This window comes from Macaca fascicularis, chromosome 6 (genome assembly GCF_037993035.2).
Source record: "Macaca fascicularis isolate 582-1 chromosome 6, T2T-MFA8v1.1".
NCBI lineage: Eukaryota > Metazoa > Chordata > Mammalia > Primates > Cercopithecidae > Macaca > Macaca fascicularis.
Window position 1 is genome coordinate 15,150,983 of NC_088380.1, and position 16,497 is coordinate 15,167,479.

Below are 16,497 nucleotides of genomic sequence, written 5' to 3' on the forward strand. Positions count from 1 at the left end.
GACTTTCAAGTCTTATTTAAGAAATGCGTTTTGGGCTGGGCATGCTGGCTTACGCCTGTCATGCCAGCACTTTGGGAGGCCAAGGCGGACGGATCACCTGAGGTCAGGAGTTCGAGACCAGCCTGACCAGTATGGTGAAACCCCGTCTCTACTAAAAATACAAAAATTAGCTGGGTGTGGTGGCATGTGCCTGTAGTTCCAGCTACTTGGGAGGCTGAGACAGGAGAATTGCTCGAACCCGAGAGGCGGAGGTTTCATTGAGCCTAGATCATGCCACTGCACTCCAGCCTGGGCAACAGAGCAAGACTCTGTCTCAAAAAAAAAAAAAAGAAAGAAAGAAAAAGAAATACATGAATACATTTTGTAATGCCATAGCTAACATAGGCAGTGATGCCTCCAGTGGATCTGGGCAAAGTAAACTGAAAACCTTCTGGAGAGGAGTCACCATTCCAGATGTCATGGAGAACACTCATGAGTCATGGGAGGAGGTCAGAATGTTAACAATTAATTAACGGTAGTTTGGAAGAAGTTGATTTCAACTCTCATGGATGGCTTTGAAGGTTTTAAGACTTCAGTGAAGGAAATAACTCAGATGTGGCAGAAACAGCAAGGAAAATAGAATCAGGAATGGAGCCTGAAAATGTGGCTTGAAGAGCTTCAATCTCATCATCAAACTTGAACAGCTGTGGAGCTGCTTCTTAGGGGTGAGCGAAGAAAGTGGTCTCCTGAGATGGAATCTACTCCTGGTGAAAAGGCTGTGAACACTGTTGAAATGCTGGCAAAGAATTTAGAATATTACATAAATTTAGTTGATAATACGACAGCAGGGTTTGAAAGGATTGATTCCAATTTCCAAAGAAGTTCTTCTCTGGGTATAATGCGATCAGTGTCACCTGCTGCAGGGAAGTCTTTTGTAACACGGGGAGTGGTGGCAAACTTCTTGTTGTCTTACTTTAAGAAATTGCCACAGCCAGGCCAGGCGCAGTGGCTCACACCTGTAATCCCAGCACGTTTGGAGGCTGAGGCGGGTGGGTCATAAGGTCAGGAGTTCGCGATCAGCCTGGACAACATAGTGAAACCCCATCTCTACTAAAAATACAATTTAAAAAGTTTAAAAAAGAAAAAAGCAAAGAAAAAGGCCGGACATGGTGGCTCACGCCTGTAATCCCAGCACTTTGGGAAGCCAAGATGGGCGGATCACGAGGTCAGGAGATCGAGACCATCCTGGCTAACACGGTGAAACCCCGTCTCTACTAAAAATACAAAAAAATTAGCTGGGCTTAGTGGCGGGCACCTGTAGTCCCAGCTACTTGGGAGGCTGAAGCAGGAGAATGGCATGAACCCGCGAGGCAGAGCTTGCAGTGAGCCGAGATCACGCCCTGCACTCCAGCCAGGGTGACTGAGCGAAAGTCCGTCTGGAAAAAAAAAAAGAAATTGCCACAGCCACCCCAGCCTTCAGCAACTACCACCTTGATCAGTCAGCAGCCATCAGCATCTAGGCAAGACCCTCCACGAGCAAAAATATTACGACTCACTGATGGCTCAGATGATAGCATTTTTTTTTAAGCAAATAAAGTGTTTTTAATTAAGGTGTGTATATTTTTTAGACATAATACTATTGCACACATAATAGACTCTAGTATAGTATAAACAATTTTTATATGCACTAAGAATCCAAAAATTGATGTGGCTGACTTTATTGTGACTCAGTTTATTGTGGTAGTCTGGAACCGAATCCCTAGTATCTCTAAGGTATGCCTGTCCAGAAATGGATTTATGATAAGAAATTAGCTCACGTAGTTATGGAGACTGGCAAGTCCAAATCTGCAATGTGGACCAGCAGGCTTCAGACCCAGGAGAGCACGTGGTGCAGGCTGAGCCTGAAGACAGTCTGCTGGAGAACGCCCTCTTCCTTGGGAGACCAGACTTTTTGTGTTCCCTTAAGGTCTTCGGCTGATAGGATGAGGGCCATTCACCTTAGAAAGGGCACTTTCCTTTACTGGACCCATCCAAATGTTCATCTCACTCAGAAACACTCACAGGAGGACCCAGAATAACGTTTGAACAAATATCTAGGCATCCTGTGACCCACTCAAGTTACACATAAAATCAGTTATCACAGGCACCTTTATATTTTCATCCTCAAACTTGAAGAGATTGTTGGTTTTATCTCCTGGTTCTGGAGAATCACAGGAGCATTTTCTCTAACAGAGGTCACTGTTCGTAGAGGATTTCCCATCCCCCTGCACACACATAAGTTGAATATTCCGCTTTTCTTTAACACTTCCAGGTAGCACTTGGTGAATGTTGGAAAGGCATAATACCCACAATGTGTTCTTTTCCCCTAGGAAGTCAACATCTTGGCACACAGCACTCCGTTTAAGGAAAAAATCTGAGAAAAAAGATAAAGACGGCAAAAGGGAAGGCAAGTTAGAGAACGGTTATAGGAAGTCACGGGAAGGACTCAGCAACAAGGTATCTGTGAAGGTGTGTTCGGGGGTCTTCAGGAGCCCGTGTCATCCCAGCATGAGAGAATGGATCAGGGAGGGCAGAGACTCTGCAGACCTGAAGGTGGTCTTGCTTATGACCTCCCTCCCACCCACCAGCCCTGTGCCGTGTGTGTCCTGTAGGGTCTTGTTAGGGGCACTACGCTGGCCGGCACAGGGATGGGTGAATCCTACAAGGAACCAGGTAGACCCCTGCACACTTCCGCAGGTACACCTGTGGCTTATAAAGAACGTGGTTAGGTTTGCAAATGAAGCACAGAGACTAGCTTCTCAGAAACAGCGGAGATGCAGAGAAGCTATGGCTCAGGCTTCCTTCAGTGTTCCTGCCTTAGAGCAGAGGGGAAGTGGCTAGATGTGGGGGCGCATATGGGCTCCCCGGCTGTGACAGATTCCCCTGGGGACAACTTCAGTCAGCTTGAGTCCTGTAATCAGATTGCCTGACACCTGCGGCAGGGGTTGCCTGGAGAAAAAGAAGGTATCTCCTGAAAGGGACTCCGAGCGCCGGGAGCCAGGGCGTTGGTGGCTCTGCATTAGGAAGGCATCTGAGGACCAGCTGGACTCAGCCTGTAGCATGAGAAAAACACACGTCTAAGCAGTGTTTTTGTGTTTGTGGGTAGGAAGAAAAAGACCCACCCAAATTAGTGTGCATGAAGCTTTTGAGTGCAGTGAAAAATGTGGTCTGTTTTGATTGATGCCCAGGCAAGTCAATTTGTACAAGTCTTTCAACAATAATTGTAGCCCTGGAATGAAAGTAATACACCTTAAAGTAGCTGATTTCAGTTAATGCTTGTTTGCTGTTTCCATTTCAGCTTCTCAATCCCAACTACATTTATGACGGTGAGTTCTGTTCTTTTTCTTGTAGTCGTAGAGATGATTCTAGATCTATGGGGCATGTTTCAGAGTACTTGCGTGTGGCCTCTGGAAATGGGTTTTCCGTGGCGCTCTAGGCGTGCAGAGCAGGTTAGGTCCTATCAGTCTGTCGGGGACATGTGGGTGGGTGTGGAGGAGGAGCCAGGACTGATGGGCCTTTACCAACTCCTTTCCCGTGCAGTTCCCCCAGAATTCGTCATTCCATTGAGTGAGGTCACGTGTGAGACAGGGGAGACCGTTGTTCTTAGATGTCGAGTCTGTGGCCGCCCCAAAGCCTCAATTACCTGGAAGGGCCCTGAACACAACACCTTGAACAACGATGGTCACTACAGCATCTCCTACAGGTGAGGGAGGCCCACTCCTGGTGGGTTTCGCTGGCTGGGAGCACCATCTTGTCTCTTGGCAACTGGAAATTCCTCCTTCACGGATGGATTTCTTTGGCCGCCTTCGGCACTCCACTTCTTCCCTGAGAGCACATTTCACGCCGGGGTGTACAGCTCCTCATCAGCACTTGAGCTCCTGCCTTCCCTTGTCCTGAAGGAGGAGGCCAGCGCTGATGGCCACGTGCTCAGCTTTTCTCACACCCAGTGTGTTCCCATCTGTGCCGCAGTGACCTGGGAGAGGCCACTCTGAAGATTGTGGGCGTGACCACGGAAGATGACGGCATCTACACGTGCATCGCTGTCAATGACATGGGTTCAGCCTCATCGTCGGCCAGCCTGAGGGTCCTAGGTAAGCACCGTGCTACGAGGAGTCTACGTGACCCAGTGGGGCACGTCTTCCAGGAGTCTCCGGAAGTCCTGAGTCTGCCCTCGCACTCTATGTGGCCTGACAGATAGAACAATAAGTCATCTGTGGGGCTTCAAAAGAGAACTGGAAGTAGCAGACCAAAGTGTCTGGGGTGGCACAGCAGAGTGACCTCTCGGCACCTTATGTAAGGTCGGGGGAGACACCAGAGCTCCTGTTGCTCGGAGGAGGATGGGGGCCTGGCTGGTGAAGGCCTCTGGCTGCCTACCATGGGGCACCAGGGCCCCCCCCCCCAACCAGCCTCTGAGTGGGGGCAGGCTGCTTTCCGTGCTCTTAGTACTCAAAACACTCAGATCCAGCCACTCAGCTGAATCTGGATCTGGTCTAGGTTGGTCTCACGTAGAATGGGCATGGGAAAAGCAGGAAAGGAGATGTGGGTGGGTCCCGGGCCTGCGCAGGCACTGTGGCCCTCTGAGACCCTAACAGCAACCCTTCTGGGTGGATGCGCCCCCTCCTTACCCTGTCCAGGAGGAACCAGGCCCAGGGCTGCTCAGCAGCTTGTCCAGAGCATCTGGCTAGGAGGCCTCTGCCGTGGGGCCTGCTTGCTCTGGTCTGAAGACCTTGTTCTCTCTCCTCAGCTAAACCGCAAGCTCCTTGGGGCAGAACCCATATCTTAGGCCCTTTCAAAATGCTCTGTAGTTACCTGATGTAGATAGCTGCTGAGAAAGGCGTGGGCTGCTCTCTGCTGCCATCTTGCGGAAGGCCGGCCGTGCAGTACTGGGCTCTGAGGGTTCCCGTCCATCCTCCAGCTGCACCACAAATGGAGCTGCTTCCAGAGGACAAATAAAACCCCAAATAAAAGATCGATTGAGTCCCAGAGCACCCTGTGTGTAGACAGTAAGCAGAATTTGTCTTAGAACTTTTGTCCCAGGTATCTTAATTTCCTGTTTTTAACAACATTAAATCAGAAAACAAGTTCTGATTTTTTTGGATCATGGAACAAGAAATTTTAAAATCTAGAATTTGGCAGTAAACAATAAAAAGTAAAGATTTTCTAATTTTTAAATAACACAGAAATTACACAGGTGATTTTTTTTTTTTAATAAATCACTAGCAAAAGCTAAAGGACTTTAGAAAGGTAGACTTTTCAGCCAGGCGTGGTGGCTCACGCCTGTAACCAGCACTTGGGGAGGCCGAGGTGAGTGGATCACGAGGTCAGGAGATAGAGACCATCCTGGTTAACATGGTGAAACCCCATCTCTACTAAAAATACAAAAATTTAGCCAGCGTGGTTGCACACTCCTGTAGTCGCAGCTACTCGTGAGTCTGAGGCAGGAGAATCACTTGAACCCAGGAGGCAGAGGTTGCAGTGAGCCAAGATCATGCCACTGCACTCCAGCCTGGGTGACAGAGTGACACTCTGTCTCAAAAAAAAATAATAATAATAAGACTTCATACCCTGGAAATGCAAATGGGAAAATAATCCAAGTATATGGTTAATTCTGTCACACAAATTCAGCTGCAACCGTAGGTTTTCAGAAGAATTATGTGGACTATTCCAAGATGATCTTAACTATTTCCAATTGTTCTCTGAGAGAAGCCACTTTGTTTGCAGGCATCAGTAATTTTGTGTTTTGTTTTAAATCTACCCATGGCTCCACTCCTGTCCGCCTGAGGCTATTCCTGCCCCCACAAGCTGGGGTGGGTGCCCTCATTCTGTCCAGCCTTGGCTGCCTTGCAGAGCCCCAGTTCTCAGATGCTCAGGAAACAAAGGCTTCTTCTAAGCCCAGCTCCGGCTCAAGGCAGAGAGCTGGTCAGAATCTGGGCTACGAGAGGGAGTCCTGAGGCTGGAGGCATTGGCTCTGCACCCTGAGGGCATGTGCAGGCCCCCAAACTGTGTCCAAGAGAATCATCCAGAGAGCGCCCTGTCATGCCACCAGCCAGGGCCTAAGCTTCTGTTGATGAGAAAAGGGTGCCGGGGGCAGTGGCTCATGCCTCTAATCCCAGCACTTTGGGAGGCCGAGGCGGGCAGATGGCTTGAGCCCAGGAGTTGGAGACCAGCAACGTGGCAAAACCCCATCTCTACAAGAATACAAAAAATTAGCTGAGTGTGTGTCCCACTACTCTAGAGGCTGAGGTGGGAGGATCACTTGCCACTGGGAGGTTGAGGTTGCAGTGAGCTGAGATTGCACCACTGCACTCCAGCCTGGGTGACAGAGCAAGACCCGGCCTCAAAAAAAAAAAAAAAAAAAAAAAAACCAGGGAGAAAGGAAGGTGTGTTTTAGAGGAGCCGGGGAGCACCTGCCACTGTGGTGCTCTGTCTCTGGATCTGGTTAGTGGGCACCGAGTCGCCATTTATGTTTGGTCCATTTTTCTGTATATATGTAATGCTCGAATAAAAATGTTTATTTAAAAAAGACAAGCCCTTTCAGTTAAAAAAAAGAAGAAGAAGAAATACTTTTACGTAAATAATAGTTCAGTATTTTTTAATGTGATTTGGTAGATGCTTCAAATCTGCCTAGTGAAATAATTTTATTTTGATTAATGATTCTCTGTCAGTACTCCTTCACCTACACAGTCAGAATTAGCCTTACCATTTCTAAAGCACTTTAAAGGGGTGCAAATGTGCCAGCATTAACAAAAAAGACTGCAGAATGAAACGTAGCCTTTGGTTTGTGTGATTGAAGTGATTGTTGCTTCTCGTGTGTCCTTCGGTGAAGATTTGGGGCTTTGTGTGTGCCAGGCACTCTTCTGGTTTCTGGGAGGCTGCAAAGGTGGATCAGACATGGGTTCACTTATAGTCATGTAGCGGTCAGCAGCGCTCCTGTGACAGCAGTGCTGGCTGGCAGCACATGGCACCCACCGGGACTGCCCACTGCTATGCAAGGAGATGATTTCCAGCCATGAGTGAGTCAGGGAAGGCACGTGGAGGAGGTGGCCGCCACCCCGAGGAGCCCGATTAGACAAGTCAGCTTGGACATGGTTTAAGGAAACACATTCCCAGTGACAACCTGGGGAGAGGTGAAGAAGCCCAGGTGAGGATAGGGGTGGACAGATGCTCAGCCTGGGCTGGACTGCAGGTCAGGTGAGCGGGCTGAAAGAGGAACTAAGTGGGGAGAGGAGGCTGGATGAGCCGGGTCAGGAGGGCCTGCCTCCCATGGAGGCTTAGAATCACAGTGGCAGCTGTGCTTCCCAGGGGCTGCCTGGCAGTGGGGCCACGTGGGGCTCCCCCACTTAGTGCTTCTTTTCACAGGAAGACTCTAGAAAGGATGCTTTCTGTTCCTGTGGACGTGTACACAGGATTCATTACTAACAGGTGATTTACAGTTGGCACTTTCCTAATAAAATTCTCTTTGTAGTGTATTTATGATTTATTAACCCTGTAAAACTCTGTGAACGTTAAGTGAATACTGTGGACTCTTGATCTCTCATGGCTGTGAAAGGAGGCGTGGGGAGGAGAGAACAGCCTAGCCCTGAGGCAGTGCGGCCAGGTGAACAGGGAGGACCATCTGTAGCAGTGCTGTCCAATAGAAGCAAAAAGAGGCCACATGTGCAAGTTTAGATTTTTCTAGTAAACACATTTTAAAAATAAAAGTAAAAGCAGTTTTTACTAACATGTATTTAATTTGAAAAATTATTAGTGAAATTTTTTGCATTCTTCCTTCACGCTAAGCCCCAGTGTCTGTGTGTCCTTCAAGCACCCACCACATCTCCACTCATGTGAGCCATGTGGCAGGTGCCGGGGGGCCATGTGCAGCTGCTGTGAAGGACAGTGTGTGGCGATAGCCTTCTTACCCAAAAAGCTCCACGGGAAACAAGTTCAGGCAGGTGCTGTTCTTCTTGCAGGTCCAGGGATGGATGGGATCATGGTGACCTGGAAAGACAACTTTGACTCCTTCTACAGTGAAGTGGCTGAGCTTGGCAGGTATGAGGTACAACCTAGAATGCCTTCCGAAAGAGTAGAGTGCAGGGAAGACATACCAGAGAGTGCGCGGATTAAAGCTAAGCCGCGTTATCTTGCCGGCAGTTGGAAGCTGTGTGTCTTGCATTTGAATCGTAACTCTCATTGCCTTTAGATGCTAAACACTGGGGAAGTAAGGAAGCCGTTTTCCTCTCGGGTTCCAGCAGAGAGGCGGAATGCCACAAGCCACCCCTCGATGGGGAGAAGTTGCTTGCCTCTGTGCATGTAGAATAGTGGTAGCTCTGTGCCATCCTTAGGAGAGTTCAGGCATCTTTGAAACGCTTCCTATAGTTCTTAATCCTCTTGTGTCCTTCACGTTTCGCTTGTGCGTGGAGACTTCAAGGAGTGACAGTAAAATCAGATGGGGTATCAGCATCCTCCTGCACAAACTAAGAGAGAGGTTTCCCATCTAGGGGGCTCTTTCTCTTCATGAGGGGCAGCCACGCCAGGGGTGGCCCAGCAGTGCCATCAGACAGCCCGGCTCTCTTGGCTCTGCCTCTAGGGCCACACAGCACACATATCCAGGTGCTGTGTCCCATGTGGCAGGAAGAGCATGGTCAAAGGAGCTTGACCGCTTTCCTTCGTCCTTTTGTAAGAACTCCCCCAGAAACTCCAGCAGCAGCGCCCTCTGGCTTCCATTCCTGAGGCCGTAACTGGTCACGTGGCTCCTGTTGAGGTCTGTGTCAGCTGTCTCTGGCTGCATAGAAAGTCACACCAGCACATGCTGTCTTAGGACAGTGGTGACGTGTGCCTTCTTCTGGTGCCGAGGGCAAATGGGGCCGTTACTCTGTTGGCCCCTCCTGGCCTGGTCAGCTGGTGCACCATGCCCCGTGCGTGTCAGAGGCCTTGTCTGCGACACTGGCCTCTCTCCACATCGACTTTCACCCTGGGCCTCCCCACATGAGGGCAGTGGCATTCCAGAACAGCAGGAGCGTCAAGGCCTCTGAAGGCCCAGCCTCAGAAATCAGCGACCAACGTCCTCCACACCCTGTGGGCCAGAGCCAGCCCCAGGCAGCCCTGATTCAAGGGGAGGAACAGCCCCCGCCTCCGAGTGAGAGACGTGGCAAAGCCATGGCCTTTAACCCTGTACACAGCCTGCCCACTACAGGCGCATCTCTGGTCCTCACGTGTGCAGAATGCACTCACCCACCTCAGGCCCCCATCTGAGGTCCAAAGCCTCATCCAGATCACGTTGAGGTGTGACCAGTCCCTGGAAGTGGGTCATCAGGTGCAGCTCCAGGGTCCTCGTGCCTGCCCCACACTCACACCCACAGTGTCGAGGCTGAGGCAGTGACCACAGCAGACGCTCCTTTCAAACGTGCAGGGAAGGGTGGCTGACGGGAGGCGTGAGCAGACATCCCGGCTTCTGCACGTTGTGGGGAGCAGAGGGGAGCCACCTGGCAAGGCCGAGGCTCAGAGGTCTTGCCCTGTCACTTCTACCACACACGGTGCTGGGAAGCCGCCACCAATGTGAGGAAACCAAGGCTGCCTGGGAGGGAGGACCAGCAGAATCGCGTGGCTGCGGGGACAAGGGCAGATTTGGGGGACGGCCATGGCACCACAGCTCCTCCGTGGAGTGGCCAGGAGAGCAGGGCCTCTGGACAGGACCGGGCCACCACACAGCCAGTCCATTTAGGATAACAGAGTCTTTCTCGGTGCCAGACCTCAGCAGCCTCTGCAAATGGTCTTCTTGACGTATTTTACAGGGGCAGATTCTCTGTCGTTAAGAAATGTGATCAGAAAGGAACCAAGCAAGCAGTGGCCACTAAGTTTGTGAACAAGAAGTTGATGAAGCGCGACCAGGTCACCCATGAGCTTGGCATCCTGCAGAGCCTCCAGCACCCCCTGCTCGTCGGCCTCCTCGACACCTTCGAGACCCCCACTAGCTACGTCCTGGTCTTAGAAATGTGCGTACACACCTGGCCTTCCGCTCCCAGCTCTCTGCCGCCACCTCAGGGTTTTGTTGTTGCTGTTTGTTCTCTAAGAGGGATAGATATTGGGCTTTTAGAATTTACAGAACTAAAAAACATCTTCACTGCCATAGCCCACAGCTTTCGAGCCTTCCAGTAATGGCAGAAAGCAGTGTGGTCTTCACGAGGCAGCTGCCTGACGAAGGACAGTCACCCCTAGGGTGGAACGCCCGACACGCTCAGCCGCCCGGAGACTCCCTCCCATTTCTGAAGGTCCCATGAGGCCAGGCTGTCTCTGGTGCTGAACCCAAGCCCCCATTAGTGGTTGGAGGCTGACCTGATACCCCAAGCCTGTGCAGGGGCAGCTCACCCCAGATCAGCACTGCCCCTCAGGCCTCCTGCCAAGGGCAGGCCAGCTGGATGGGAGGGTAAGACGCACCTCCCTGCAGAATGTCCTCCACAGAGGGGGCGCGGGCACACGAACCAGAGCTGCCCCACTGGCACCATTGTACTTACTGGGCTCCTTCATAAGATCAGAAAATGATTCAGTCACGTAAAGAAAAGTGGAAACCTGTGTTCCTCAGGAGCTGTTCTCATCTAGGTGTGGGTTCGCATGGAAATGTCAGGAGAGCGCAAGCTGGGGGTGCATCCGGCAGGGAGTGACCAGAGGCCAGGGATGCCGCCCAACCTCCTACAAGGCAGGGACGACCCCCACGGATTCATCCGCCCCAAACGTCTGTGCATTTAGCTTTGAAAAATGTCGATTCCTCCTTTTTAGGGGGAGTCATTTTATACGTTTACTTTCATTTGCAACTTCTTTTCCATGGGGAAGGGTAAAACCTTTTGCCGCTGTTTGGAAAGTTTGCGTAGCTCTTCAGTGGAAGGACAGGATTAGCGGGGCACCCCCATGGGATCATGTAGGGGCAGACTCCAGCTCGGGGCCCCTCGCCTGCAGGAGCTCCCTCCAGGCCCTGTACCTGATGTTGTAGTTATTGTCATTTTCTTCTTAAAGAAATTATGAATGCCTCCCCATACCCTTCCTAGGGCAAGGCTGCCACAGGGTCCCGTGTGGCCCCACATGCAGCCTTACCAGCTTCCTCGGGCAGCGCGTGTGCCATGGGTGACACTGGATGTCTCAGGAAGGCCTCCCACCCATGGCTGCACAGCTAAAACCTCCCCCAGAACACGGGGATGGGGACCCGCTTCCAGCCCCTCTCCCAAGAATAGAAAACACATCTCGTGGCAGAAGGGCAGACGGTGGGGCGCACCTGAGCCTGAGCAGTGTGTACGGAGAGGAGGTCCACGGGCCTGGGCCTGGCCTCAGTCCCCGCCCTCCCTCTCATCGGCTCATTTCTCACCCTGGGTATCCTTAAAAGCAGCATTGGCTTCGGAGGGTTGGCATGGGGCCGACATGGTGCGACGTATGTGGAAGAGCTGACGTCCAAGCCAAGGCCTGGCCTGGGAGCCTCAGGACCTGGGAGGTCTCCTCTCTGGCTCCAGATGCCGGTGACCAACAGCCACTGCTCACCTTCCCCGGGGAGTTTTAACAAGACTGTGGCTTGAGTGCTTGTCATCAATCTACAAGGCCTTCGTTTCTGGACTGACATTTCAGTGCTTTCAGCCGTCATTTCTGGGAAACAACATGATTTGGCCTCACCATCCTGTTCATAGGATCTGTTTTCATGACACATTACTCCAGTTCTCACAGGCTACTCCCCATTGCTAGACAGGCAGCTGATCTTCCTACAGATTTCTGTTTTGCAAAGAGCAGCATAGGCCGGTGTTTAGAGAGGCGGGGCCAGACCACCTCAGTCCAGTCCTGGCTTCTCCACCCTGGAGCGGTGGACCTTGGGCAAGTTTCGTGCTTTCTCTGTGCCTGAGTTTCCTCATGTGTCGCATGGGTACAGCAAGGCCCACTTCACAGACAGTCATAAGGATTAAATGAGTTGTTAGAAGGCGTTGAGCCCCTGGCACTTGGCAGTGCTGGGGAAGTGTTTTTTTAGTATGAACAGTCATTTCAGAGGAGAAAGCCTTCTGGGTCCAACGCTGAGCACTGACTGGGCCACCTCCTGCCCAACCTGTGGTTACGTGATCTCAGTGAGTCTTCCCATGGCCCATTTGACAGGCGAGGAAACTACAGCTCCGAGAAGCATGGTCTACATGCCTTCCTTCAGCAGATACCACAGGATGCCTGCTGTGCCTGGCACTGCCGGCAGCCAGGCCACGCCATCCCCCACAACAGGCAGGTTTGGACCCTTGACTGGGCCGCTCTACCCCTGGCTTCCCCCTTAAGATGGAGACACCATGTTCCCCACTTGTGTCTTCCCATCAGAGCTTCACAAAAATCCCCCTCCTTGTCTGGGCACACCTTAGAGGCACAGCCCTGAGATCCTGATGACACATTGATAACAGGTGACAGATCTGACATGTTTACTTCTTACTAGCCCGAAGAGGTCTGGGAAGGAAAGCACGTCGTAACAGTCACCCGTTCCTGCCTCTGTAGGGCCGACCAGGGTCGCCTCCTGGACTGCGTGGTGCGATGGGGAAGCCTCACCGAAGGCAAGATCAGGGCGCACCTGGGGGAGGTTCTGGAAGCTGTCCGGTACCTGCACAACTGCAGGATAGCACACCTGGACCTAAAGGTTGGTGAGGCCCTGGGCAGATGAAGGGGGGTCCGAGCACACCGGCTTGGCCATGTGGGACACAGAGCCCCCTCTGAAGCCAGGCCAGGAGTGCCCGAGCGACTAGGGACAAAAAGGGTAGCGGGGGCAGCTGATTAGCACTGGTTGCTCATCTCTGTTTCTAAGCGTTTGCGTTCAGTGATGCACACAGTCAAGAGTACACTGGGTAAAACACTGGAGCCCTCCCAGCCTTCCACGACTTTCAGAAAGTCCCCATGAGTGTTGCCTGGTGGGTGTGGCGGGTGCAGTGGTAGCTTAGGCAGGAAAGAGAGTATTCCCTTCGGTGCTAGGAGGAAAATGAACAGCCAGCTTCAGAAAGCAGCCTGGTTTCATTAGGCTACTTGGCCCTTAGATCGCCAGAGAGAGCTGCTCTGTGAAGCTGGGTCCCAGCTCCGCTGGGTCGTCTCTTCCTCCTCACCCTGGGCGGGCAGCTGAGGGTCCGGCCTGCTTTGCACATGCATGGCTTGTCCTAGTTGACATCATAGATTCCTTCCACCTCACCGTAGAGTCCCGCCAATCATCATGAGTAAGCTTAAGATTGGACTGGTCTGAAAATGACAGTTGTATTCTGTCTTCCAGCCTGAGAATATCTTGGTGGATGAGAGTTTAGCCAAGCCAACCATCAAACTGGCTGACTTTGGAGATGCTGTTCAACTCAACACGACCTACTACATCCACCAGTTACTGGGGAACCCTGAATTCGCAGCCCCTGAAATCATCCTCGGGAACCCTGTCTCCCTGACCTCAGATACGTGGAGTGTTGGAGTGCTCACATACGTACTTCTTAGTGGCGTGTCCCCCTTCCTGGACGACAGTGTGGAAGAGACCTGCCTGAACATTTGCCGCTTAGACTTTAGCTTCCCAGATGACTACTTTAAAGGAGTGAGCCAGAAGGCCAAGGAGTTTGTGTGCTTCCTCCTGCAGGAGGACCCCGCCAAGCGTCCCTCGGCTGCGCTGGCCCTCCAGGAGCAGTGGCTGCAGGCGGGCAACGGCAGAAGCACGGGCGTCCTCGACACGTCCAGACTGACTTCCTTCATTGAGCGGCGCAAACACCAGAATGATGTTCGACCTATCCGTAGCATTAAAAACTTTCTGCAGAGCAGGCTTCTGCCTAGAGTTTGACCTATCCAGAAGTTCTTTCTCATTCTCTTTCACCTGCCAATCAGCTGTTAATCTGAATTTTCAAGAGAAAAACAAGCAAATATAACTGATCAGCTGCCGGTATGTTCATCGTGTGAAATTGCATTCCAAGTGGGCTGTGCTCAGCAGTGCTTGGACACAGAGCTGCAAGCTGCGCTGGGGTGGAGGACCGCCACTTACACTCTGCCCAAGGCAGAGGTCGCATTGCTGTATCACAGTATTTTATTCAGGTTTCTGCAAAAAATAAAAAGATACTTTTTTAAACAAACATGAATAGAATTTTGCAAATTTAACGTTTTCAAGATTTATTCAAGGAAACAAAATGCCTATGTTCAACCACTGGTGTTAACGAACAAAGATACTGTGCGTCTCTGGGGAAGACGCACCCAGGTGGCGGCCACTCCCACGGCCTTGTCTAGGGCTCAGAGTCCACTCGGCTCTGAGCTTCTCCAGGCGCCTCGTCTGTGTGCGTCTCACACCAGATGTGGCTTCTGAAACGTGCATTCAACCTCAAACTTTTGCATAAAATAGAATGAATCGTTTTGCTCTGATGAAATGTAGGCCTTACTTGTATATAAGACTGTTCCTGCCTTCGGTCTGTGGTTTTCCCACCTGCCTCCCCTCCCCACCCCCCACCCACCGCCTGGGGCTTCCTCTGGGGGTCCGAGGGTATGCCCAGCAAATGAAGACATCAGGTTGGGTCCTGCCCCACTGCCGCTCCCCCTGTTCCTGCCCCAAGCCGTCAATCAGATTGTTGAGCAGTACACAGTCAGATGAAAATACTGTAAATGCACTCATTGGGGGTTTTTTGGTTTTACTTCATATCATGTGCAATGTTGTGGCTTTAACATTTTATGCAACTATTTATGAAGACCTCTGTTGTACCTGTAATAAATATATAGAAAAAGCACATACTTCGTATGGTGAGCTTTATGGTTTTGTGTGTGTGTTGGGGTTGGCGGGTGGGTGGGTAGGGTCGTAGCCCTGTGCCATCGGTTCAAGGAGACTTTTCGTGAAACTTGTTGGTTTTGAGGACTGTAAAAAGTGATTTCATACTCTGAATATAAAACTGGATAATAGGGTAATGTTTTAAAATTTATTATGCTATTATTCAGAATGCCAAAGTATTATTTTTTTTCTCAAAATCAGTCTGGACATTTACTACTTTTTAGACTTTTTGACTTTCAACTTTCTGTACAAAAATTGGCTGGGTTTTGAGCTTTTGGTAAGAAATAAAAGCCGATTAAGCACTGGCCGCCCCGCGGCTGGTACCCAATGCCCGAGTCACTGTGGCAGCATTCGCACTGGCATGGGGAGTCCTTTCAACTCAAGGAGGCTGGGTTTCTGGGCACCCTTGAGGTTTTCTGGATGTCTTTTTATCTTTCTCGTGTGAACTGCACTACAAAGGAGACCAGCCCATTTCCCAAGCCAGCCAGACACCTGGGTCTTGAGCCATAAACTGGCGTAGTTAAGCTTTGCAGCTTCCAATGTATTTTATTTATTCTTTTGTTGGGTTTTTGTTGGTTCTTGTAAAATTGTACAGAAACTTTTTAAAAGAAATTGGATTCAAAACTGGATGTGTATTCGTAACCTCATGATTTTTATTTGTGTATTGTTTCTTTTATTTCAGTTAAATTTTTACATTATTTTGCATGTATATTTCTTTGTACAGAGACCTTACATGTTTACACAGTATGATGTGATGTAAATATTTTATTTTGCCATCAGTTATTTTAAAAAATTAAACATATTTGCCTGATTTTTGTGTTAGGCTTTTTATTTAAATTGGTCACTGTTGAATCGGAAAGACAGATGGCTGAGGGAGAGACTGACGCAGACTTCTCATGGGTGGGAGGTGGCAGAATGTACTGGATTGAGAACCCTCTGTACACACTGAGAAATGCGAGTCGCTCAGCCTCCTGCAGACTGGTTCAGACACCACACTCGAGACCCTGGTATGCACCAGAATGTCGACTGACTGTGCACAGCGAGGCTGTAGCTTGTCCTGGTTGGAATAAGCGAGGCTGTAGCTTGTCCTGGTTAGAATAAGCGAGGCTGTAGCTTGTCCTGGTTGGAATAAGCGAGGCTGTAGCTTGCTTGTCCTGGTTAGAATAGCTAAGGCACCCTGTTGCCTGATGAACTCAGAATTAGAGTGAGGGAAGAGCTTGTCCATCCTGGCCTCAGAAAAGCAAAGGTAATGTCCAGATAGATTGAAGAAAATGAAACAGTTTCATTTGGTTAAGAACAAAGATCCTGCAGCTAGGAGAAGATTCCCCAGTGGTGCCTCGACCTCGGCCCTGAGCCCACCCAGTCCGGGGGACTTGCAGCCAAGTGGCTTCCCCAGCTCTGCCAGCCTGGCTGCTGACAGTAGCTTATTTTTTCCAATGACCATATCTTCTCTCTTGATTCTTTCTGGCTTTCCTTCTGGGCTGATGACTTTTATTGTTCAACACACCATGAACAAGTATTCTTTCTCATCTGGTTGCGGAAATCCTGAATAGAAGGCTGATGTGAAAGGACACTTGTGCAGTCTCTAAGTCAGGACATGGGAAGCTAACTCCCTGAGGTGTGTGCCCGCCCAAGTCCCAGCAGTACCCATGACTCAGTGGGCTCTGGAGGGGGCAGAAATTCAAGGTTGGTTCTAATCTACCACCTGCCCAGCACAGCATCCTGCCCCAGGG

At 50.6% G+C, this 16,497-nt stretch overlaps 1 protein-coding gene across 3 annotated transcripts in view; it reads left to right on the forward strand.

The window, feature by feature from the left end:
- The window catches only part of TRIO (trio Rho guanine nucleotide exchange factor), a 366,877-nt gene extending 351,302 nt beyond the window's left edge, over positions 1-15,575 (forward strand). For 2 of the 3 annotated variants that reach the window (XM_045394729.2, XM_065546101.2), the window contains exons 50-57: positions 2,349-2,487; positions 3,317-3,344; positions 3,559-3,721; positions 3,988-4,109; positions 7,971-8,049; positions 9,792-9,992; positions 12,499-12,637; positions 13,256-15,575. In XM_045394729.2, the coding sequence (XP_045250664.2) occupies positions 2,349-2,487; positions 3,317-3,344; positions 3,559-3,721; positions 3,988-4,109; positions 7,971-8,049; positions 9,792-9,992; positions 12,499-12,637; positions 13,256-13,798 (1,414 nt within the window). In that variant the 3' untranslated portion in view covers positions 13,799-15,575. The remainder of the gene's footprint in view (positions 1-2,348; positions 2,488-3,316; positions 3,345-3,558; positions 3,722-3,987; positions 4,110-7,970; positions 8,050-9,791; positions 9,993-12,498; positions 12,638-13,255) is intronic. The other variant, XM_045394730.3, reaches the window with a different exon arrangement.
- Positions 15,576-16,497: the final 922 nt, after the last annotated feature.